Source organism: Ptychodera flava, chromosome 10, assembly GCF_041260155.1.
Source record: "Ptychodera flava strain L36383 chromosome 10, AS_Pfla_20210202, whole genome shotgun sequence".
Taxonomy (NCBI): Eukaryota; Metazoa; Hemichordata; class Enteropneusta; family Ptychoderidae; genus Ptychodera; species Ptychodera flava.
In genome coordinates, this window is record NC_091937.1 from 43,761,672 (window position 1) to 43,788,485 (window position 26,814).

General features: G+C 43.6%; 1 protein-coding gene and 1 long non-coding RNA gene across 2 annotated transcripts; one reads left to right on the forward strand and one right to left on the reverse strand.

Moving 5' to 3' along the window:
* On the forward strand, nt 1-25,866 carry LOC139142918 (uncharacterized). Its single transcript, XR_011554497.1, has 4 exons — nt 1-302; nt 24,684-24,859; nt 25,153-25,244; nt 25,748-25,866. It is a non-coding gene; the product is annotated as an uncharacterized lncRNA (long non-coding RNA).
* LOC139141509 (uncharacterized) lies at nt 5,781-10,474 on the reverse strand. The gene is made up of 11 exons (XM_070711102.1): nt 9,750-10,474; nt 9,421-9,524; nt 9,166-9,233; nt 8,859-8,965; nt 8,575-8,684; nt 8,327-8,428; nt 8,067-8,159; nt 7,737-7,879; nt 7,478-7,630; nt 6,502-6,621; nt 5,781-6,113 (listed from the first exon to the last, which is right to left on the reverse strand). Exons 1-11 carry the CDS (start codon nt 10,322-10,324, stop codon nt 6,042-6,044), a joined length of 1,647 nt encoding a protein of 548 aa, XP_070567203.1. The 5' UTR covers nt 10,325-10,474; the 3' UTR covers nt 5,781-6,041.
* Nucleotides 25,867-26,814: the final 948 nt, after the last annotated feature.

Here is a 26,814-nt window from a genome sequence, read left to right on the forward strand (position 1 = left end):
ACTCACTATCTGCTATGTATGTCTGATTTGTTCAGAGTTTCTGTCTCAGTTTCCTGACTCAGCTAGATAGATCCTCACAACCGGTTGTTGAACAGCTCATCTGTAAACATATCATCGGCCGTAGCAACATCAAGAGTGTCCTCAAGCAACCATTACCTCCTCCAGCTGCCACAAATTTTACCAAAATTGAAGGATACTGTGTTTCAACAGGTGACTTGGAGCCAGTGATTCCAAAAAAACTACATCCTGACTCCATCTGTGCGGGCAAATCTCCGGGATCTCAGTAGGATAACATCTGCAGGGTATGTTTGTTTCAACATTTTGATGGAAAGTGTTTGGTTTACCTGTAAACAGTACTGTGTGATTGTTACATGTACAATAAGTTTGTTAGGGTCAAAGGAGCAACCCTGATGTGAAAAGTATACCCAAGGCGTCAACATAGATTCCTGAAGTTTGTGCCTTGATATTAAAAACTTACATGTAAACTTTTGCTCAAGCTCTCCGTAAGGAAACTTTGAACCATTCCCTTTTAAAATCAAGTAAAAAATCAAGGATCACTGTGTAAAATTTTGTACTAATTACCCAGTATTTAACAGCCATCATCCCTGTATTAACTCTGTGGGACAAATTCGATTTTCAATTTTCACAAAATGAAGATGGTCACAGCTTTACATACACCATAAGCTTCAAAACGAGCCCCACAAGTGGTAGACAACAAAGTTATTATAATAAAAGTCTGTGGGCCTAAAATAAGGAATTGTGTGTTAACACAATTCTAGTTTGTAAGTCCACGGAGCTAGGCCGCCTGCAGAACGAACATGTCCCGAAGTCACTTTGCACATCTTGCTGACGTAGACGTCTTAGTACCGGCTATCTAACTACCCATCTTGCTGACGTAGACATCTTAGCACCCGTTATCTAGCTCCCATCTTTTCTTGCACATGGCAATTGATCTCAGCCTTGCTTCATGCTCCTGGTCCAAGTTCATTCATTCTAGGCCATCAGGCTGCCTGCCAAGCTATTACAATACTCCCTGCTGTTCGTCTTTTCCGTTATCCACCCTTCCATTCACTGCTGTATTCTATCTTACCACGTACCAACGTCGACAATGCCTCCTCGAAAACGCACAAGAAGTCTGCACCACACGTAACACTGTACGTCCACCTAGTGACCCGTTCAAGATCAGGGACGCAAAGCAAAGGGGCGTTTACCACACTTGACCATCTCGCTGCCAAAAAACGTCAGACTACCCATCTTCACTGGACACTGTAGCGTAGTAACGCCTGCTCTCGGTCTAACACACCCTCTTTCAGTCGCCGTTACAGCGCCATAGGACGGAACTGCAATATCAACGAACGAAGCATTCCTCAAACTGGAGCCGTGACGTTGGAAAATGTTCTCCAACCTGCAGACTTTGATGGCCGACATGGCCGTCATAGCCCAACATAGCAAATCTACTACAGCAGCGCCCTCTCACTGACCTCCTTGGACAAGCCTCTACTTCCGGCAACAACGTCAAGCAGAGCTAAGATGGCTAAGATAGAAACTATTCAATTCAATTAAAAGAGTGGTCAAAGTGATAGGGTTTTTATGGTAAAGCAGGGCTGTAAGATTCCTCATGTGCTATTTATAGCAATTATGCAATATATGTAAACAGTGCAATGAAACTGTTACATGATTCCTTATAATGCTTTTGATGACCTTGAACTTCTTAAGTTTCAAACATTTGTCTCTTCAGTGTGCTTTCTCTGAGTACATACAGTCTCAATTTATTCAACAGAACTTACTTGCAATGTTAATTTGAAAGTTAAAATCTGCTTGGTTAATAGGATGAAAATACTGATCAAGATAACCAGCTTAAGATTCTTTATAACCTGACAGATATGCTGTTTTTTTATGATGTGAATCTTGATTTAAGCAAATCTTGTTTACTTGATATTGTTGAAAATATGCAAATTAGCGCCAAAAAAGGCGTTTTTGGTAAAAAATCTTCTTCATAACCACTGGTCAGACAGCTTTGTTATTTTGTGTACAGGTCCCTAGGGATAACCCAACTTAGATTTGTTAAAATTGTGATGAAATATGCAAATCTGTATTTTTACGGAATTCTTTTTTCCATTTTTGGTCAGGCCATCCTGAAAGGAGCTATCAAAGATATCCACCTTCTTCATCAATACATGTGTCACAAAAGGTTATTCTCTACATAACACAGCAGAGCTCTGTCAACTGTTGAGTCGCTTGTTTTTTCAGAACCGCTGGTCAGACAGCTTTAATATTTGGTTTACAAGTCCCTAGGATGACCTTAGTGAGATAATTTCATACAGTCAGGAAATACTTAATTTTGTATCCATGTCTATAGTAGCATCAGGGACTTTGGCCCTATGTTTGTTTTCTGTTGTTGTCTCATTTACAGATGCGCCATTTCATGAAGCCTTACAACCCATTGCAGCTGAGCTTCAGTCTACACACGACAGGCACCATTGCTCCTTTCAGCTAGAACTACATATGCACCGTTCAGCAAGCCCTACAACTCACTGCAGCTCCTTTCACGTCTGTACCATATACCTTAGCATGACACACTTTTGCCAAGCAGCTCCCTCTGCTGCACAGGGCACCCTCGGACAATTGATCTTACGCAACTGGAGTACGATCCTGGTTACAATTCTCTGCAGTGTACAGCACATGTACAGACACCTCATTGTCCGCCAATCTCCGAAGACCTGCTATTCTATTTCGTCCTCCACTGCGTACTTACTTTCACCTAAAGTACTCCACCATCAAAGTTTATCTGGCTGTCACCCGTCATCACTGCATAATGGCTGGTCTGCCAAATCCACTCACCTCAACTAACAACCAGCCCCATCTTCATCTCCAGTACACCTTTCGGGGAATTCTACGGCTGCAGGACCATTGTCATGCCAACGGCTACCCATTACATTTGATCTTTGCGCCAACCGTGCCTGCTGTTCCGCTCGACAGTGTACGGACCATATGTAGACCTCGTCCAGGAATCTGCGTTACGGGGAATTCAACGGTTACAAGGACCATCGTCACGCTCTCACCTACCCATTTCATTTGATCTTCTGCGACATCTGTGCCTGCTGCTCTGCTCAACCGTGTACTGACCATATTTAGACCTCCTGCTGGAATCTGCGTTCCTTTTAGCCTTCTTCGGTTTCCTCTGCTGTAGCGAATTCACCTGCTCTGGACACTCCTCTAAACAGCATATAACCTGCATGTTCGCGACCTGCAAGTTCTAATCCACACTCACAGCCATCTGGATGCCCTTTCTTTAAACATTAAGGCATCCAAAGCGGACGAAACCCGTCATCGTTAAAGCCCCGCTCGAAATGGACCGGGATCAGGATTAACGCCGTGTTTGAGTGGGTGGTTAATGGGCATGGTTGTGCATAATAAGCGTTTACGTAACGGTTTGAGTGCTGGCGGTGTATCTGTGTAAGCTGTTTGCTCCCCTGCTCACGGTCAATGCCAATAACGGTACGATCAAGAAGAACACAAGCTACTGCACTGCAGCTAGCAGTATGTTTGCATCATTTAGAACTGTGTGCGGGACACAAACGGCCAGTGGTGGGCTTCTTTCTCAATTCATATTTGCGTGGTCGCGGTCAGCAACTTCACCTAGCGTGTACGATGCCGTGTGTTCGGGCGATACGGCCTCCCACCACAACCTTGCTAACGCTGACAGCCATAAACAGAACAGGCGCCATGCGGTTTTAATTCGGATTGCGCAAGAAAAAATTCTATTCGATTCCGCTCTGTGCCTACCCGAATAAACTCAACCGGTAAACTGCTCACAGACTGTATCGCAATGTATATGTAAGCTTACGTTATGGAGCTAGAGACGGAGCTCGATGGATACGTTCATGTAGGACAATATGGCCGGCCACTGAGCCCTTGACCGTGAATCGCTGGCAAACTAACGATTTGGGACATCAAGAGAGAATTTTTTTGCAGTCTGTGTGCGGTAGAGTTATTAGGGTGGGCATAGATCGGAATCGAGCTGATTTCGGCAGATAAGGTATACACAAACTTAGTACTTTTTCGTACGTGGTACAAATTTGGACTGCGTGTCATAGGTATTGTCTAGCTGCGCTGTGGGTCCATAGCTGTGGTGTTCCCAGACGGGATTCCTGCCTTTTACGGGCTGCTTTTGACTTTTAGGCGGGGTTAAAATCGTAAACCAGTACGTAACAGGCAGGAATCCCGTCTGAAAACACCGCGGACCCACAGCTAGGTATTGTCAAGGCAGTCGGCAAGGCTGCGGTGGGAAGCCGTATAACGCCAGGAAAACACAGCATCGTACGCAGGGGTTTACAGCTTTTACCGATCGTGATCTCAAGTTGCACAATCGAGATATTACAGATTGTAGACAATAAAATGTCGAAGTTGAGATTTCAACTTGCGCTACCTACGAGCCAAGAGATCCGCACACTTGGGGTGGGAGAACAGCAGTTTATTTCGCTAAAGTGGTGAATTTTGGCCCAAAACGCCCCGCGTGCATTGTGTCAATAGCCAATTATAATTTAGACAGTCCGTAAAAAATACAACGCAAGGTACGTTGAATAACACCAGATATATTATTACTATACGTCTCAAACAACGGGCGAGTTGGAATCGGGCGCGTTGGTTCTGTGCGGGTTTGGAAAGTCGCGAGTTAACTTTCGTTTGACATCAGCCCGATCACTAATGTGGCATGCTGGGCTCATCCAGAACGAGTGTGACATGTTTAGTAACACGACGATATACTATTACTTTGCCTTTTTAGTGGACCTTGTCGACTAGGAAACGATGTCTAACGAGACTGGATTAAGTCGGCTACTGTACCATTTCTCGATTTACTAAGAGGCGGAAAGTTCATTGCTCCGTATGTGAATTCTTTATTTAGGAAAGCATTTGGTGAGCGGCGTTTGAGTGATACTACATTTGGTTTTCTTTCAACCAGATTTGCGGATTTTCCTTCGTCTTCATTGTCTCCTTTTTATTCAACCACATTGAAATAATACTGAACACTATGCATTGCAAAGGGAACATAATCAAGCTTATGACATTGTACAATCGATTTTGCTCATATTCCACAGAAAAATCGATTGTGCCATACATCGTTGTCTTACTCAAATCCCAGGATTCTGTTTTTTATCTGTCGCAGTGAATGATTTGTTAGTTCTTGACCATCACGGTCCCTCCACAAAAGAGACCGTGCCTTGAACTGTTTTAGGCGGGCAAATACACTTGTTTTTGAGGCAGGGTTACACACTGGTTGGCGACGTTGAAAAAAATAATGTAACAATCTTCAATAACACTTTATGTATCAACAATATGCCAAGAGAAAACGTGGGATGTTGCCGAGCCAGTGATCCACAATTCAGAGTGACTGTAAATTTAGAACAAGACTGCATTTCCGACCTTTCAAGTCCTCTGTCAAACAAAGAACATTCACTCAAAATTCAACTAAAAGACTGATAACATTGAAGGGCTTTTAGCAGCAGAGGTCTGTTGAAAAATTTTAATGAAGCTTATGTGGTCATACTTTCACCTCCCTATTACCATCGATTGCGTACCACACGACAGATAAATGTTGTAGCTTCTGATCATGATCCGTAATCCATATTTTATTATAATGGTGGATATATGCCTATTAATTCTCACAACAAAGTTATAAAATTAGTTTTGCATAACCTGCTCACGCCTGCTCTTAGTGATACCTTTCACCCTCTGGTTCATTGTCCAACCAAAGCACACTGTTGCATCTATATTCATCATCAACACACCGCTAGATGGGAGTTCAAATTCGTTAGCTGAGAAACTTTACACCTGGTGAAATATTAAAATTAAAGGAAACTGCCTTGCATACAGTGATGACAACTCGCAATAAATTGGACAGTACAAAATGTTATGACTGATAACACTGTTTTATTTTACATATTTACAATATTTATGATTTACAACCCGGTCGAGCTCATAAGCATGTGCCAGATGTTATCCCTCCAAAGATAGCGTTTTTTTGTAAGGTTTCTCTTCGCTTATCTCCTTCTTGGGGCGCGTGCGTCGTGGCGAAAAGTCACTGATGTTGCGGGACGGTCAACGTTTTCGTTCTAAAGAAAACAAGAAACACACATATTACAGAGCTTTGATACGCATATACTTGAAATAAAAATGTATATTGAAAGGACCCATAACATTATGCTACGCATCTATTTAGTTGTGGTCGAGAAATTGTCAACATATTTTATTTCAGGGATTTAATGTTTTCGCGAAGTTAGACTACAAATAATACTTTTGTTTAAAATTTTTAGGCAGATTGTATAGGTAGTAGATTTTGTTGAAAACTAAATGCAAGCCGCACAACAAGCGAGGGTTTACAATTAGCGTACGGTGTGTAACATGTGCTTCAACAGGCTTCAACAGTGAGCCAGGTACTGTGGACTGTCTACATAAAACAAGTATTGCTGAAAAAATGATAGATTCTAGTGCACTAATTACCCAGTCTAATGTTGTAAGATCACTTCTCATCCTGTACATTCCGTTACTGAAAACCACCCTCTTGTTCTGGTATAACAAACAGACGTTGTTGTATGACTCCACGTAGTGAGTATCTTTGCACTGCACAATGAAATAATGAAGAGAAACAATGTAAGTGGATTTTTTGGAAGCAATGCACTACAGCTCAGATTATCTATGATTCCACCTCACATTTAATTACAAGAAAATAACACTTCTATGTATCAGCATATAATTGAAAAAAAGTGTAATCCAACAATAGAATAACGATTTGGTTCATGTCCTTACGTTTTGTTATGCAATGCACAAGGGTATTCACAAAATACCGGGATTTATGTCCGAGTACATCGTGCAGCCAAGGCATTGTCCGAGACCCCTAGCGAGACATCGAAGGATATGATGTACGAGGATATAAATCCCAGTATTTCGCGAATAACCGCATTGTACACCTTTTTCCCAATTTTATAAGGAAAAGTTGAAGTTAAAAGCGTTTTTTTGGATGCCAGTCGCGCACTGCACTGTGACTGAACGGTCGCGAGCAGATTTGGAAGCGTTCAGCACGTCCGCTTAGCCTACAGAATGGAATTTCAACCTGCACAGCGCAGTGCAGTGAACCTAGTGCACGCGAGGTAGGCCTATATATTGTCGGTCAGCAGCAGATTTTCACTTAAATTCACAGCTTTTGGTTTGATCACTATACATTCGTAAAGTACTGAATGTTTAGAACTATATCTGTGGTTAAAAACTTTGAAAAATCATATCTCCTTTTCCTCCGCGTTGACGGAAAGGTGTTTTCAGGTCAAAGGTCAACTAGTGTTCAATAACACCTAAAGTTATTGTATTCCGCGTTGAAGTTATTGGACTCGGCGTCTTCTGATACAAAAAGTTACTATATTGGTAAGCCATGTTATTATCATTATTATCATCCTGATGAAATGAACACATAAAGAATACTTACATGAATGTATGCGCCTGCCTGTTTGTAAATTGTGTTGTTCATAATGAAATCAGTAAGCAGATTGATGGCAACAGGACTCTCAAGAAGTCGATGTGATGGTTCATATCCAGGCATGCTGCACCTTGATTGTTCATGACATTGAGCATGGTTACCCTGAAATATAATTTAAAGTGGGTAAATTCTGTGTTTCATTCACAACTAGTTGAATTACAAGAGAACACTTTGATATGACATTGATGGTACAGTCTACTTTACTTACCCGATAGTGATCCACAATGTTCAGAAGATTCCTCCGTAGTAGTTGCACGGCTTCTGCTTGTGTTTCTTCGCATTCGTTCTGTTCCTGCAAGAAGTTCATGCTGCGCTTCATGCACCAATAAAAATGTGTTTTTATTGATGCTCCTGTGCGGGGAATAATAGATAATCTGCGATCAAGAAAGGGAATCCTGAATCTTGTACTGCGCCATATATTTGTCAGAAATAGTATATACTTTCAACTCTCGCCAACGTTGTGTCACAGTACCAGTGTACAAATGTCCTGCATTAAAACTCTGCCTATCTCACTTCAAAGGAAAGACAAAAATATTACCTTTGTCTGCTAGTTCTTGGTGCCATATCTTCCCATGATTCTTTCGAGCACCACCAGTTATCTTCTTTAGTTGTTTTCCTATTTCTTTTGTAACTGTAAAATGGTACAAATGATAACATTAAAAGAGACAGGTAGGGTTATCATTAAAAATAATTATTAAAAAAATTGCATGTATTTAGGATCATAGCCTCACATGTCGACAAAATCTTCACAAATTACGGTGGAGGTAGTACAAATCCGGTTAATCTAAAAGCACTCACCATGCCAAGTGTCTAGTGAATTGATGACGTCTGGCCTCTGCTCACGGAGATATTTGTTCACTGATGCGTTTCTGTCATGTGCGTGTGCTTTTATTTGTACACCTGTGGAAAAAAGTATAAACAGTATAAATGACAAATGTTTCTGATAATAATTCAATTTTGTGAATCGCAGAAGTTACTTCTTAAAACGATAAGGATCGATTGATCTGCAATATAGCTACATTAGTATAATATTATGGAATACTCACCATTGTCATCTGCCCATTGGTAGAAGCTCCTAACGCCACCCATTTCATGTCTTTGCGTGCAGTCATCCTCGTCCCTGGTGATTACCGCATTGAAAATGCACTTGTGCGTTCTGCTTTCACGAAAAAACACACAAAATGAAGAGTCATTTTTATAGTATTATTTTGTCTTAGCATTTGTATCGTACTAGGTATGTAACTATTTATGGACCATACATGTCAAATCTGTTTTTACATCCATGTCTGCATGCACACCGTTAAAAATAAAAAATCAACACTTAACCTACCTATCACTAAGAAATACAATTTCACTCTGTTTGGCATTCTTCCTTGTCGCGTGGCGTGCATCCGACATCACTTCTATTTCTCCAACTTCATAATATGAGGCCGTTTCCTGCCGAGGAAGGGAATTAGAATTATAAGGACAATATCAGTGGCGAAATAAAGTTGTAACATCTACGCAAACTTGATTTTTCATCAATTTGGCTGTATAGTGTACCTGAAGTAACCACTCAGAGTTTCAAAAAACGATGGAGTACTATGGATTCCTGATTTTTCAAGCATTGCCATATTTTGTGAAGTGAAAGTACAAACCTCCAATAAAGCATTCTCTTTGCTTTCCTGAGCAGCTTCAGCAACGATTGGCTGGTACATTCTGTAGACTGAAAATGGAAAGTGGACGGACCATTAAAACAGTAATAAAATTGCAAATCAATGTCGTTATATCCATTGGTGTTTTTTGCTGTTTTCACAACTTTTCACGGATTACATTTATAATAAAACGCATTATTTGTTTCTTCTAATGATATTTTACGTAAGTGACAAACGATCATATTCGTATATACTTACATGTCTTCCTATAGTCTTTCTTGCTAAAGCCCATGTTGGCACATCCACAGATGGTCTCGTACTGCTGTTCTCGTAGACCACTTGATGTGATCGCATGCAGCATTCTGTAACGAAACAATTTATGATATTAAAGCACGACGTTTAATTGTTCATTGATGAAAACGTATATAAATAAGTGTACATCATCGTTGCTCTCTCTCTCTCTCTCTCTCTCTCTCTCTCTCTCTCTCTCTCTCTCTCTCTCTCTCTCTCTCTCGCTGGATCCCCCTCTATCAAAATTAAAATGGAATAAGTCATTTGATATTAAAAAACAATCAGTAGTATCTTACCTGTAATTCACTAAGAATTTACCATTAGGCAGAAAAGAGGATGAATACCAGGAGAAACGGTGTGGTTCACAGTTGGTAGTGTTACACTTGAACTGCAGGCGTCCAGTATGACCCATCATGTTTGTCTTGACGCACTGAAGTTTTGCGTCACACACCCTACCATGTTCACCCAGACGAGAAACCAAATTTTGGATAGAGGATGGTGTTGTTAGCAGCATCTGTTCCGTTGTCTTGTCTCCGTCAGTAGCTTGATAAATGCCGGAGTCTTCAAACTCATCGTCGACCGTCGTCACTTCAGGGGAGTTTTTCTGGATGAAGAGGTGTGTTAGTTCAAGCAGCATGTCGTAGTTGCTTGCCTTCGCTAACCTCCCTCCTAAAAGAGTACGTATATGGTTGAACTTCTGCTGCAGTTCTAACTTCTCTCTCTCGGAAGGGGCGGTGAAATCGATGTTGCCACGTTTGGGCTTGTCGCGTACTCGCCTAAGATTTCGTGCTCTGATAGCTTCGCTGGTCAGATATGACGGAACGTCGACTGCACAATTGGCCTTGGTGATAAGATGCTGACGAAATATCATCGAAACTACCGCTACAACAGACTGAGGAGACTGTCGACAGAACCGCTTATAAAGACAAAATTTTCAATATGTAAATGTGACCTTCACATTGGCAAAGACTTACAGAACGACGCTTACGAATGCGATGGTTTGTTATGGAAATATGACCTTCAAAAACGACGATCACAACAAAGACGATAGTTTTATAGTGTTACCCAGTGTATTAAACTCGGTGGACTTACCAAGTCTTTGTCGTACTGGGTGGTCCGCAGAAGGCTTTACGTAAGGACGTCTGCTCTCTTCAGCGGTGTATATCGTTCTGCTGTTGGTGAGGGGAAATGCATAATGTACATGCGAGGCTTGGCATTCCATGAATACAACGGCGGCGCAGCACCTGTGCAGGAGGGCGCCGCCAACGGCCGAAAGCCCGCATTTCACTACACTCTCCCCTCTTTTATTTTCTGCAGGAATGGGTATTCTAGGGATCTAAAAAACTGAGAGGTTAATTTTACAAGGCAGCCAGCTAGCAATGATACTGGCTAACCTTGACACTTAAAATAGCTGCCAGCTAGCAATGTTACTGGCAGTAATTAAACCATCCCTAGTGATAAATTCGCCTTGTATTGCTAACTGTTGCCTTAAGGAGGCGCACCAAATCAGTACCCCTTGTCTTGGCAACAGCTACGGCAACATCCCCTATTAAGGCTGGGGTGCTGATGGTAGTGCCCCCGAGATACGGAGAATCGGTTTCTATCAATAACCGATCACTGGGCACTTCTTTCAATGCTCTTCATTGCCATTGGTCAAAATTGGCCGTTATGATGGAAAATCCGAAGTAGCAGTTTTTGAAAGCCTTTGTCCACCGCCTTACTGTGTTGATGGTACCTGTAAAGTTGTGGATGTGAATACGTTGCCGTGGCAAACACCATTCCTTTACCATTTGGAGGGCTTGACAATGGACATCTGACCCATAGTGATCCCCATGGGGCCCCCTAATGTGCAGGATTAAGGGCTTCTCTGACACACACATAGCGAGTGCACGAGCCAGGACCCTTTCTTGGACGCTCCAGAACTTTGCTGGCTCTGTTCGGTCCAGGCCCACTTCTCCCAGGGCTGAAACTTGTGATGATGAGACATACTGCTTTAAGGTCTTAAATACTTGCTCATCAGCGCTAGGGGCTTTCTTAGGGTGTATCCCTACTGCAATTTTCCACCCCCTAGGTCGCTCCAAGTTTGATGGAAAATGCCCTGGGTCACAATAAACTTCTACGCCCCCAATGACTTTCACTGGGAATTCTGCCTTAGGGCCACCTGGCCATTCGGTCAATTCCCATGCTGTGGAAGGGCAGTTTTGACCACGAAGTTTATTCAGCACTCGGTCAATGTGGAAGTGAGAATCAGCTGCTTCTAAGAGCTGGTGGTAATGTTGACCATTTGAAACTGACGCCTGTCTCACTGGTTCAACAGGTTGGTCAGTTTGCTGGTCTGTTTCAGCAGCTAATTCTACCTGATCTCCCCAGGTCATGCCTTCCCTATTGTCCATGTCAGTTACATCAAATTGCAAATCCCCCTCTTGGGTTGGACTGTTAACAATTTGCACGTCCCCCTTTTGGGTTGGACTGTTACCCTCCATATTAATTTGTACGTCCCCTCATGGGTTGGACTGTTAACCGCTACTGTGAGTGAGTCCCCCATCAGGGCTGGACTACACTCTCCTTCCTCCATTGGTTCTTGTTCTGCCAATGTGTCCCCCATTTGGGCTGGACTACAAAGGTTGACTGGAGCTTTATACTCACCCACTGATGACTCTTCTGGTGGGCCCTCCAGGACTGGCATTTCTTCGGTTGGGTGTTCTTCTCTGGCCTCCGCCCCTTTGGCGTCTACCTGTCGAAATTCAGCCCGTTGTTCTTCTGTTAACCGGCCGAGAAGGATGACGAGGATCCTCCAGTGCATCAACACGGCCGGTGAATTGGGCGGATGTAGCTGGAATTTCGACGGTGTAGCCCATCCATTGGCCTGGCACAGTTTCTTCATCATGAGGCAGTTGGCCTTGGACAGCACAGAGGTCTGAGGGATTTTCCTCAGACAGTGCTTCCTGACGTGCTGGAGTAGGTCGAGGATGGTCTTCTCTGGTCCAAGGATCCAGCCCACTATTTTGAGCAGGGCATTGGTTACTTCAACTGCCTTCATGATACGGGGGTTCTCCTGTAGGCTCGGATGGATATGAGCCCCTAAGCAATGACGCTTTAGCTTTCTTGACTCTTTACCACACCCAGGAACTGGACATACACAGGTACGCTTGGCTGGGTGTGGTTGCTGACAGGAGACCTTTGATGTTGGTAGTTGCCCCCGCTGATCCTGTCCAAACCAATTTACCACGCGCCTCGTCCGCTTTCCTCCACGCTGGATAGTCACCTCCAGAGTACTGTCCTCGTACTTCCTCTTAGTCTTCTTGGAGGGTTCCTCCATTACAGAGGATTTCCCTCTACCCTTCCTGGGTTGCCCTTGACGGCTAGCTTTTTCCCCAGGTCGAGTTGCTGATACAGATGTTGTTGCAGCTGCAGGTCTGATGTTATGACGCTGCCTTTCTTCGGAAGTACGAGCCAGGGGTGCAGATGGCTTCGCCCGTTCGCCGTCCTTAGCTGGGGGTTGATCCCTCCTTCTACGTTGGGGCGAAGCTGGTCTTGATGGTGAGACTCCCCTGGATGTTGATGATATTCCTCTGGAGGGAGAGTCCTTCTTTGTGCCGTGATGTTCTGATGACTCGATGACCTCCCCCGACGATCGATGTATGTGCTTGACAACTATCAAGCCGGGTTGGGTCTTCAAGCGGACATCACGGCTAGACTCATGCGTGGAAGAGCTTGGTGGATGAGCTCTATGCCTTTTTGGGATCCTGTTCTTCTTTGGATCCCGATGTAGAAGATGCCGATACAACCACTCTTCAGGGAAGACGACGTCCGCTTCTCGCCAGGTGTCCTCCACCCAGCGCCAGTGATTTCGCTGAACAGCCAGCTGGTATTGGCGGATCAGCATCCTCTCCTTTCGGTGGTAAGGGACGTTGGCCATACCGATCCCGTACACTAACCTCTTGGGCGGCAGGAGGATCCGGTCCTGGTCCTGGTCCTCCGGTCCTCCACCTCAGCCCAAGATAGGTTACGGGTCTCACCCCCACGATGTCGCCGGGAGTGCTCCATTGTTTCTGTGAAAAGAGAAGTAATTCGGAGTGCATGTTAGTTACACCTTAATGTTTTGCCAATTTGCGTGCATGCCGGGTGTTCTTACCTGCAGTTTTGACATGTAAAGATGTCATGTGTCTTTACATCCTTTGGTGTAACATTCACACATGCTCCGTGGAACCATTCATAGCAAAAGTCACAGGTAGGGTGTGAGCGTAGCAATGATGATTCCTGGACCTTTCCAAGGCGAACAAAGTTTGGGACACGTCCCTTTGGCGGATCCTGCGTCCAGCAGATAGATAGGATCACCAGCTTCATAGGAGTGCATTTTCACCCGAAGGTCGTAATCTCTTTTCATCAGTTATTGTGTTGTAGAAATGTTGGACAGGCCACCTGGATCCCAAGGCCAGTCCCTCTCGTCTCTCATTGTCCCTTTTTCGGCCACCCCTGTAACTGGAGTACTGTATCCTGTTGGTCTTTGTATCTTTGGTACTCCAGTTCCGTTTAGCCCACTTACCAGCTGAGCTTTAGGGTTCCTACCTTTAGGACTGCCAGTTGGTAATCGGACAACATCATCCACAACAACCTCTGGTACAGGCTTGTTATCTGTGTAGGTGAAAGAAACTTCTGACTCGTTTGCCAATGGAACATGTGAGTTTGCTTGTTCGTTATTCAATGTGTCACTTACCTCCATGGCATGTTCGGTGTTGTCCCTTGTGTCCTCTTGCTCTTTGGAATTCGCCTCTGCCAGTGAAGCTTCCGAAATTTGATGTTGAACATTTGTTGTTGCTTCCTTGGCTTGCTCGGTTTCATCCCTTGCATCAGAGCTTGGAGGTACTTCAGTGGTCGGTCTGTCTTTATTACCTGGTGTCACCCCTGTAGAGGTTGGTGACACACTTTTCTCACAGACTTTTTCCAGCTCACTAGGTGGTGTTGTTTCGGTGAAACTCTTTTCTTCCTTAGAAGCGTTGAGGCCCTTGGTATCGCTATGGGCCAAACTCAGGCCTCCAGGCTTGACCCTTTGGTGTTTAACAGCTTGGACAATGTTTTCTTTTCAGGTGCTTCTGCCCTCTTTGGACTTTGGTGTGGGCAGTCCCTTTTGAAATGTCCAATTTCTCCGCAACCATAGCAGCCTCGATTCCTTGGAGATGGTGATCGGCTTCTAGGAGCTTGTTTTTGACTTACCACCTTTGTTAGTTCTGCTAATTGGGACGTTACTGTCTGTAGTGTCGCACTCATAGCAGACATCTGGGTTTCCATGCGTGACATCCTCCCCTCCATTGCACTTGTTCCATCTGTCTTACTAGCTTGGAACTTCATGCGTTGTTCTGGAGAAGGTGACCTCCTTCGTTCTTGGTCATATCGGGATGTTGACCGCACTTCATAAATGTCCCTCGTCCGGTCTGGCTCTGGACTAACAAACCGCACTTCTCTTCTGCTGGTTCTGGCACAAAATATTTCTCTATGGTTGTATTGGTACCATTTGATACTGTCCAAGGCTGTCTCGATGCTCGCAGGTCTTTGGTTGGCTACCGACTCACCTGCTTCACGGTCGTAACATCCTTGACAGAACTTCATTACAGCCTGTTGCTCCAAGGTAGCGTCACTGTAATCCTGGAAGGCACGTGCTGCAAGAGAATATACCCTACCTGCCCATTCTTCTAAAGTTTCGTCTGGATGTTGTCTTGACTGGGCGAATTGAAGCTGGGTCGATTCGGGAAGATCTCGTGAACCGAATCGCTTCTCCATCTTCTTTATCAGCTCATGGTAGCTGATCTCCTCATTACGCTCGGTGATCATGGTGTAATAATCACTTGCCTTGCCATCCAGACACCAGCACAGATAATTTTTGCAGTCACTGAAGGACAGGTCTTGCGTCTCAGCAAACTTGGTGAACTTCAGCTGAAACGCTCGCCAATTACCAGACCCATCATATACCAAAGTCTTGGGCACTGATACGGGGATAGATGGTCGATATTGATCTGTCCTTCTACGACGCTGGTAGTATGCTGGCTCCCTTGGTACTTCTGTCTCATAGCCCCCATAATACTCTCCAGTAGTTGGAGGATATCGGTCGGGTGTCGGCTGATGAGACATTGGAAACTCCCGATGGTCTGGTGGATAATCACCGAAATCTGACCTCTCTTGCCATCTCCGACTTGCATAACGTTTACGCCAACTCTCCCTCCGGAAGGTCTGATACCTACCTGTGGAAGTTCCCGCCATGTACGTCTTCGGGTAGCTTCATGATGTTGGGTCAGTTTATCTACCCTATCCATCCACTCTTCCATGCTGTCTTTCATACTCCCTTTGGATTCACTGTCCAATTCCCCCTGAGTAGGTGGGATTATGGCATGTGGTGAAGATTGGTGTTTCCGTTTAGTTTCGAAAACGGCCATCTCCATAAATTTATCTGAAGGGGTGAACTTCGGTATGGAGCAGACCATTTCATATGTGATCTTACCGTATTTCTGACGCAATTTGTCTATCTTCTTTGCAATCTTTCTTCCAACACCAGGTAAGTATTCCAGGTCTTCAACGGTGCAGGTGTTTAGATCAATCTTCATGATTGCGCCAGATGCAATATTTAACTCCAAATATAAAGTTACAGATCAGTACTCTATTTCACACAAATAATATGCGTAATGCCAACAATAATTGCCTGGCAATGATTTGTGTTGTTTTATTAAATTACACACCAGTATTCTATTTCAACAGAAACAAAAATATGCGTAATGCCAACAATAATTGCCTGGCAAAAGCTTGTGTTGTTCTATCGTTGAACTGGTGCTAATAATAAAAACGTTTATTACCCGCAGTACAGTACAGAGTAATAAAGAAAGATGATTTAAAATACTCAAATATTACCCGAAATGGAATACAGGGCAATATATAGATTATAGTAATTGGCACTGTAAAATACAATTACTCGCAATAAAATACAGAGTAACAATAATGTAATACTGTCGGAGTGTTACTCAAATTTCCCACAATATGTCAGCAAAATGTTACGTGACTTTGCAGAGAAATTGACTGAAAGTGCTTTCTTTATTCAATAAAATGCACAATAGCTAGGTCGGAACACAACAAAAATTCAGTTCTTTATAAAACGACCTTTTAAAAATGTCTTGAAATTCGAAAATAAAAAAGGTGTTTTACAACAAAAACGGGAAACGAGGCACAAAAATACAGAGTGTACAAAAATACAAAAAACGATGTCTCGAAAGAATGGACACGAGACACGGAAAGGGAAAAATAAATGTCCCTTAAAATGACCAAAGAACTGTGCGTCACCGGTCTATAATTGATGTTTCGTGAGCACAGAATGAAAAAAGAACTTGAGATGTTAATGTTCCCCTATTACGCTATTTTTTGCACCACTGAATGGTAGAATTCCGAAACTGGTGGTGAATATTTCGTTGACCGCACAAAAATGCGCAGTGCAAACGTGGTGTGCGTAATTCGCTATTGTCAGCAAGAAAAAGGTGCGAGGAAATCTGGCTGCCACCACAGAAATACCACACAAAAATTTCCCGCCAACAATTTATTTCACCCAAAAATGAGCGAATGAACTTACACCCAGATGAAGAAACTTACTTAAAACAGTTACAGCGAGGTTGCCTTCCCCTGTTCCGTCGCAAGCTTTACTGCAACACCTGGAAGCTTGTTCTTGATTTTCTCTTAGCCGCCACTAGCTTCTAAGTCTCTCACCCGAAGAAACTGTGCTACAGCTAATTTATTTGGCGCAAGTGTTGAAATCAAAAGAGCACTTGGGCGTCCCAACTCTACTCGTAAAACTTTCCAAGCACTTTGGCGTATTCTACCTACTCGTATACTCATACTTTCAATTATGAATATGCCACGTAACTCTACTCGTATCACTTTCAAGTGGAAGGCCACGTCACGAGTTTTTCCGTGAGGTACTCCGACTTCTACTTAGAGAAATAAAACTCTAAGTTTTCTCGCCTTTTCCCACAAAGGTTCGGAAAAGTCGCAGTGCCAATTATAGTGTTACCCAGTGTATTAAACTCGGTGGACTTAACCAGTCTTTGTCGTACTGGGTGGTCCGCAGAAGGCTTTACGTAAGGACGTCTGCTCTCTTCAGCGGTGTATATCGTTCTGCTGTTGGTGAGGGGAAATGCGTAATGTACATGCGAGGCTTGGCATTCCATGAATACAACGGCGGCGCAGCACCTGTGCAGGAGGGCGCCGCCAACGGCCGAAAGCCCGCATTTCACTACAGTTTATTATGGAAATGTAACCTTCAAAATGACCTAACATTCTCACAATGGCACTAGTTTATAAAGACAAATTTTCATTATGTAAATGTGACCTTCACATTGGCAAAGACTTATAGAACGACGCTTACGAATGCGATGGTTTGTTATGGAAATATGACCTTCAAAAATGACGCTCACAAAGACGATAGTTTATTATGGAAATATGACCTTCAAAATAACACTTACATTCTCACAATGGCACTAGTTTATTATGCACATCTAACCTTTACAGTGCAAATGTGACTTGTAAAATTAATCCCAAATATGCTACATGATAAGAAAATGTTTTCTTTTGGCATAACCCACCCCAAAAAAGCTATCTCAATTTAAAATATCGCTCACCAATATGCCAATTTATTTAGTTTATACTGGTCGCATAACCCTTCAAATGACTCCGTCCTCGAACGTACCACAGATCGGATGTACGTCCATACTCCGTCTCGCTGTCTCTCTTTGCGGGAATAGATTGTTTGTGGTACGTCCATACTCGTAGCGATATACAAATATAGGAGAGCATGGGATCTTCTAAGCTTCAGCATCTTGATGTGTCACGCTGTACTTTGCTTTGTAGCGTGGTATTTATCGAAATACCGGGTATGTTTATATTTTACAGCTTTTATCGCGGTCCCTAGAGGGGCTGCTGTGCTTTTATGATGAATTTGGACAAATTTTGAACAAGAACATCTACCTGTTCCGTCTTTTTTATCTGCCTGTTACAGCAATCGAATCAAGATTGTTGGTCATATTTAGTTTTTCTACCTTTCAATTATGTGTCGATAGCGTTCAAAAAGTCTTCGTACGTGACAGATCGAAAAGGGTATAATGGCTAGTTGTGATATTAGGCGAAGGAAGACTTTGAAAATGTGTATAAAACCTGCAGCATATAAATGTCCTAGACCAAATGGTAATCTTAGAAACACTACAATTCGCACCAATTATTATAGGCTGCAAGTGTCGATGTTGGCCTAGTAGAGCAGTTCACGGTTACAGGTTTGTTACTAAATATAGCTATACGCTCGCGACATCGGACACTGCTGCTTGATGCAAACAAACTTTATCAATGTTGCATATACATGGCTGTTTTTGCAGCTTGTACTCTGAGTCGTGAACATGTTTTTTAGTATCCACTGTTACACTAGCAGTCGCCTACTAAGAAGTATTTCCATCATCTTTGCATACGTAATTTTCACAAGCGTAATCTAAAACTGCGGATTAATATTTATATTTGCATATTCATGAAGAACGATGACGTAAACTCTGTACAGCCTCATTGGAAATGTCATTGGGCCTTGGCGTCACGATTAGAATTTTAGTTATGCCGTTGGAAAACCTGTCACCGTAATCGTAAGAAATTTCAAACAAGTACTAGCAATTAAAAGACACAAAGTGGTCGTCCAGAACTTTACATGAAAATTCCTAATCCGAAAGATGCGTTGAAGTCGAGTACCTGATCCACCTCAGTTTGAAAGTAGAACAACTAAGGGCTTACTGGGCATATACGCAATGAGACAATTTCACTTGTTTCGGAGACGATATCTATGAGATAATTTCAACTCTTTTCAATTGCAGGAACGTTTCGGTAGGATAAAAAATGAAATTACGAAATGTGTTTACAGTTTTATATGTCTTCTCATCACCATGCACCATAGACTTTGACAATCGTATCGCTTTTGCCGTCTAAGACGTCACCAGGGACTTTTGGCGGGTTACCTACACAGGATACAGTCGAGGTGTCTGTTTCCCATTGTTTCCTTTGCTTTTAGACTTGTTGGGTAATCAGGCTTTCCCAACTTTGGTGAACTAGAACTTGTCTCGTTAGTACTTATGGTATATGAATATTCATAATTATGTCGCCTATATGTCTGGCATTTCTACTGCTAAAACAATTTTATTACGATCATGACTCAGTAGAGTCTCCGAATTCGAGTGTTCAACATGTCTCGTTCGATGCACCTGAAAGTAAACTCTGAACAAGAACACGCTATTCGTGGTTTGTTCGCCCATTACAGTTGGGAGCTTCAAGAAGAGTTCGAGGGCAATTGCCATGACAACATCGTCGCCGACAGTCTTCTGAATGACAGTGGCATTACAACCGATGTAGTAGCAGTCCCAAGGGACTCTAACTGCAGCGAATGTGAGTCCTGTCTGTGTCAGCCTTGCGTCACGACATCCTGGCAAGAGTGGCTTGGTGAGGGTCAGAGACCAAGCGTCCTAAATGCCGGCGTCAGGAAGCGCATTTACAAGAAGTATTGGACAATGTTGGACAGAAGAGGCGCTTGGAAAAACGACCTATACTTGTCCAAAAAAGCTGAGCTGATGCAGGCAGATGGGGTTGTTGTCACGAAACGGCAAGTAATGCCCGATTGCGTGTTGAAACAAGTGCGGTCACTGTATCCAAACCTGCCTAACCAGCCATACAGTGGCCATCGGTGGATGTAGGTGGCATAAGTTCATAGCGTGTGTAATCTGCACACACAAACCAAACGGCCCTTTTCAGGGCCACCAATTTTTCAAGAAAGGGAACTACCGTATATTGATTGTGTCGTTTTAGATCGTGTTCCAAGCACTGCGCCTCCTGGTTCCGTTCACCCAGCCCGGCCCCGCGTACGACACTGTGTGCCCGGCGTTGGGTACACGGCCTCCGTATAACTAGCTCTGCATGGCAGGGCTGTGTGTTACCGGCGTTATACGGCCTCCCACCACAGGCCGTATAACGGCGGTAACACACAGCCCTGCCATGCATAGCTACCGTATAACCAACACCACGAACACAAAGCGTCGTAGGCACTGCAAAAACAAGTTGAACATTCATTGCTACATCTTCGACTCTAAAACAAGACCGCAAATGCATTTGCAGCCCAGTACTAGTGCTACTACGACTTTCCTCGCTAAGGTATGGCCCTAGCTGTCACGGTAGATACGCTCTTGGTTTACTTTTTGTAATCGATCTTGTGTGCACAACAAATGTTTGCGCATTTGCAGCTTTGCGCGTCCCTCGGTGACTGACAGCTGTTTGAAACTAGTAACGACCGTTTTTAGCGAACGCGTCTGACTGTCCTGACATTGATTTTCCCTAAAAATCGTCGCCATGTCGAAGAATTACGCTATGTCTGGTTTATCATTTTGTGGCCATTATGTTTACAGTACAGTAGGAGCTGTTACAATGTCAGTAAGGTTTGCTTGAGACTCATTTTCGGTGATTTTCGCGGAGCGGCCTGCCTAGCTGTTGCAAGTTGTCACACAAGCACCATGATGAATTTCCAATGAGGTAGGGGGCCTTTTATACCCCGCACACCGGTTTAAGCTCTGTCTATTCGCCACTAAGTCTACGCTATGCCAAGTCACAACAATCCACCGTTTCCTCAAAGTACCGCTAAGCCAAGTGACTTTCACCGCTTTGCTCCCTTCCTTGCTTTCTTGACTCAGGTTTCAGCCTCATTTGGATGCACCACGGCAGCACATGTCCACCTTCGAGACCACCAAAGTCAGACTCTGGGCAGGTGGTCCAGTGACTGTGACCTTACTTATATTCGGACACCAAAAGCCTGCTTCGTCATGCATCTTTAAGCTTTGACTACGCCATAGCTATTTAGTAGCCACTTTGATAGCCACTTTCTTTTTGCTCTTGTACCTCATACGCACCTTTCAAACCTGTCGGGACTGTGCAGGGCCACCTGCAACCAACATACCATGCAGGGCCACTTGCCACCCACACACCATTCAGAAGCATTCCATGCTGGGGCTGCACAGGGGCACCTGTCCCCCCAGATCATTACTCCCCCTGAGCCCATCGTCGTACACCACGCCCTCTTCGGCGAGTCTTATCACCCAACGCAGAAAAGGCCGTGGTATCACTGGCCACGTTTAGCGTTCACGCATTGCTGCAAGGCTCTATGATAGTCGAGGAAAAACCTACGAGCCAATCAGATTGCCCGTTACAGAGCTGATCTTGGTGCTTACCACCACACAGCGTTCACTGTCGACGAAGAGCGCGCAATGTGTAAATGTTTAATGTTTTTGGACTCAACCGCTCTATTCACACCAAAAAGACGCCATTGATAATTATTTTACAAGGAAAAGATGGGTTTCTTTGCACAAGGACCAGCGGTGGCAAGTCTGTATGGTACCAGGCATGGCAGGCCGTCCGGCCCATCGTGTTTCACGGGCGTTATATCGAAGGGTATCGCATAACTGGAGCAGCTGGCCCCACGCCTCGCTATGCACAGTGTCCGACCCAGACGTAGAACAACACCGCTGTGTAAAACCCGTTGGTCAAAACTATTGATCATAAATTTACTTTACCACAAGTTATGTATAAACGTTTATGTATCGATCTCTTCATTAAGGTTCACACTGAAAGCTTTCTTATCGTGCTGTGGGTATACATGGAGCTAGAAACGTATGAATGGTATATTGGGCCCTTTCATTCGAGCTGGTGCTCCGCGATACAAATCACAAATGTACGCTAGGCTCCCGATCGTCTCAACACTGCCGAAATCACAGATCTCGGGAAATTGCGTAGTTGTTCAAGTCTGATTATGTTTCATTAATTCATCACAAAAGTTACGCTTACAACGGAATCAAACCAAGAGAGGTTTAGTCTGTTCCATGTGTTGCAGTTCAGCGGGTACGAACACGTATAAGCTTATGCGTACACTCGCTCAGTGTGACCTGGTGACAATTTTCGGACAGGGTATAGTGAATTTCGCCCAAAGCCGTTTCACAAATAACGAGCAGTACGAAATCTTATTACCATACCCTTCGAAACTTTATTGTGTTTATCCTAAAACTGTTAACAGGACGGAAGTGGTATTTGGGGGGTCAAAGTTGCCAAATTGTTGACTCCATAGTGAGTGCGTAGTAATCGGACGTCGTATTTGGAATGTGATTATAGGGGCTAAATATTGATATTTTGAAACTTCAAACCCTCGTTTTTCAATTTCGATGTGTTGAGAAAACTGTTTGTAAAAATTTTGTGATAAATTAGTTACGTTCAACCCATGGACGACGCAACTATATTTCGACGTGTATGGTGCTTACATCGGATATGGGCTGTCTCTGTGTGTTGCTTTAGATCGTACGGTGTGTTAACTTCGCGAAGTTTTATAGCGCCCGAAATAGCTTCTACCGAAAAAAACTAACTATTCAAAACAGGACAGCAGCGTCACCTGACATAATATGCGGTATCATGAATTGTAAAATGCTATCAATACGGAGCAAAGTGAGTACAACGAACAGCATGTCTTTGAATGTCCAACCGAGATCGTCCGAAAATAGTCACACTGAGTGTACGGGGACGACCTTGCAGTGGGACCGGGTAGGGTTCGTTGATGGCTGTAGTCTGTGTACCTATCGAAGCCATAGTATTCACATGGTGTCGCCGTTGCTCTCGATCATGACAGAAAAACAGTCAAAATTTTGAAAGCTGGCGGATTTAATGCAACATATATCGGAAGAGGTGCAACACAACCAGAGGATCTCAGGCCCTGAAAGCTCGATTGTGTACACACAGACAATGACGAGCTTACGACCCGACATGACTTTGTAAAACGTATTCGTGATTGGCTAATTCTGATGATATGTTCTCATGAATAATTAATTAACCCCCATTCATACTTCCGCAGTTTCCCGGCGTAATCTGCCAGAGCTTGATTTTTGCGTAGGTCAGCGGAGCGGAAATTATTGCTCTGGCCTGCGAGAATGCCTGAGCCATACCACCAGCCACTCGGGCCCGGAGTCCCAATATTCCATCTCCAGCAGAGCGAGTAAGCTCTGTCTGTGGAACAGCCGCCATTGCACCCCTCATGCTGGGGCCGCACAGGGGCACCTGTCCCCCCAGCCCCCCGAGCCGTGCTGCAGCCCCTTGGGCATCACCCCTATTGCACAAACACTAAACATCGTTGCACCCTCATGCTGGGGCCGCACAGGGGCACCTGTCCCCCCAGCCCCCCGAGCCGTGCTGCAGCCCCTCGGGCTGTGAGCCCATAACTCCCCCCGAGCCGTTCTGTAGCCAACTGGGCTGTCACCCCATACTTTCATTACACACGCACCAGCCGCCATTGCACCCCTCATGCTGGGGCCGCACAGGGGCACCTGTCCCCCCAGCTGCAGCTCCTCGGGCCGGGAGCCCTAGCTCCCCCCCGATCCGTGCTGCCGCCCCTCGGGGCTCTTATCCCATACTCTCATCTCGAACCAAGCGAGTCAACTTGGTCTCGAGCGTCACCCCCCATTGCACAAACACCTAACATCATTGCACCCTCATGCTGGGGCCGCACAGGGGCACCTGTCCCCCAGATCATAACTCCCCCCGAGCTGTGCTGCAGCCCCTCGGGCCCAGAGCCCATAACTCCCCCTGAGCCGTGCTGCTGCCCCTTGGGCCATGAGTCCCATCCTCTCATCTTGAACCAAGCGAGTCAACTTGGTTTTGAGCGTCACCAATCCACACTCCATACATATATACATACATACATACAGACACTTTCATGGGGGTCTCTCCGTCCAGTCTGTCCAACTGTCCTCCGCTTGGGCTGTCCATTGCATGTACCCCCACTCAAGAAGGTGGTCTCCACCGGCCTGGTGGAACCACTTTCACTTTCGGCTTTCAAAAGGTCTGCAAACACAACTTTGCAACCCAAACCTTTGCCCCGGAAGCAGACTGGCGGAGATCCCTCACCCAATCTTCGAGTTATTTTGTACTTAGTCATGACATAGTTTTTGCCTAGTTTTTTACTTTCTTATTTTTGCTTGACATTTTACTTTCCGTAGTTAGGTTATCACTGCTTTGTATTTGTCCACCGTTGCATATTAAATTTCCTTGAACGCCATATTCTGTTTAGCGGTGTGTGCTTACAAATATCTGTCTGTGAAACATTGATCAATTGTAATTGGTGTACTAATTGTTCATTTTCTTCCTATCTTTAGGAGATACCCAGTTCTATTGCAAGGTGAAACTTCAGTTGGAAAGAAGTCTTGTCAGTTCGCTTGCCAAAGCCACTGGCAACCACTGTGTCAGAGTCAACAATCATGAACACACCGACTTGCAGGAGTGTGTTGGGTTCTATGCTGCTGATGAGACTGGCAAATTGGTTTTCAAGAAGGTAGTGCTTTTTTCTTGTTTTTATTTTATGGCTTTTCCAGTTTTAAAATCTGAACACATGTTCAAAATTAGAATTAGCACTTAAGTGTTCCATATCTTATCATGTCCATCATATTCCTTGGTGTGCATCCAACCTATGGCTGATAATGCAAACTTGAAAAATATATGTATACACATAGAACCTCACCCAATTCATAAATCTGCACCATCACTAATTTAACATGGTGTGTCTGTTACAGTGACATTTACCTGATAACCATTTTAACTTTATGCAAATATTTCTCTTTACACCAGGTGTGCTTGTTTCTGCCATGCGTAAAGGTCACTGGATTATTCTGGATGAATTAAACCTTGCTCCAACTGATGTTTTAGAAGCCCTCAATCGTGTAGGTTGCACTTTTTAAAAAAAATGATCTATCTAAGCTATGTGTGTGCTTTGTTGTTTGAAACTCTGATTCAAGTGCTCTGTGGCAACTGACTCAAAACAAGAAAAGGACTTTAAATTAATTATGGAATGATGATTTGGAAATGTATCAGAGGTGTTAGTGGAGTTGATTATAAAATAATCTTTTAATGATTTCAAACAAACTTTTAGAGGTACTCTGACAATCAGTGTTTTCTCAACAATTTCAGATCTGGTACAAGTTTTTCTGTAACTGTACTTTTTATCCTTATTCATCATTACCATAGTAGGAAAAAAGGTTGACTAAAATTTGGTGGCCACAGGATTTAATCTGTGATTGCTTTATCACCATAATATGATAAATTGCAAATCAAAGTTTGATAATGTGCCACAAAAAATGGGAGAATGTTTTTTATCTTCATTTGACTTTCTTTAAAATATTCACTATTGACATGGTTCTTCTTACCGTTGTCATCGTCTTAACAGCTTCTTGATGACAACAGAGAGCTGTTTATTCCAGAAACTCAAGAGACTGTGAAAGCACACAAGAGATTCATGCTTTTTGCAACTCAGAATCCGCCGGGACTGTACGACGGAAGAAAGGTAGGCTTAAACTTTCCTGTGAAATTTATAACCAGACATTTATTTTTGACCAGGTGTGTATAGGAAAAGCAAGTAAACAAGTAAATACATGTAGTCAGGTTGGTACAGAGTTATATGAATAGGCACACTTTAATTTTGGGTAATTAGATGTAAATTTTGTGAATGTTTAATATTGTTATTACCACTTTCGTTTATAATGCCAACTCTTCTCTTTTTCTGATCTTCAAAGCATATTTAAATACACAGCGTTCAGCTTGTCAACTCAGCCTGTACGTGTGTAAACAGCATTCTTATTGTTGACAAGTGAATTCTGGTCCACACTAGAATTCATGTTGACAAGAACACTGCAGTTTACATATATTGACACTGACTTGACAAGGAAATAGTAGGTGTTTAGACATGCCTTGGGAAGTAGAACAAGAACTGGCGATCGACGTACAATAAAAAATTGTCTACTCCTTTTGTCGATAAATATTTGTAAAAAAACTGTGAAAGTTACAGATACTGGCCCGTTAATGTGCAAAAATACATATTTTACCACAGTTTCTTTTTACCAGACTCTTGAACAATATGCTTCCAAGAGCGGCAAAATTGGTACCCTCTTTCTGCCAATCCGATGATTGACATGAAAATCATATGTCAGGGGACCGACCCTATCCCACAGGGCAACCATTAATACGGGTGTAAAGAGACAAAATTTTGCCTGAATTTCTGTTGGCTGAAGCCATATTATGTATACAGTGACATATTTAGTAACCAACCTTTGATGCCAACAAGTTCTGGTTAATTTCTGTTCAATGTCAATTTACCTGTATACATCCATTTTCTGCTTTGCGCAAGAGTCATCTAAAATTTGTGTATCATGCCAGAACAATTGACAACTTATGACCCTGTGGAGATGATCGGTTTTTTACATATTGACTCCCTTCCTCTAAACTTAGGTTTTGTCC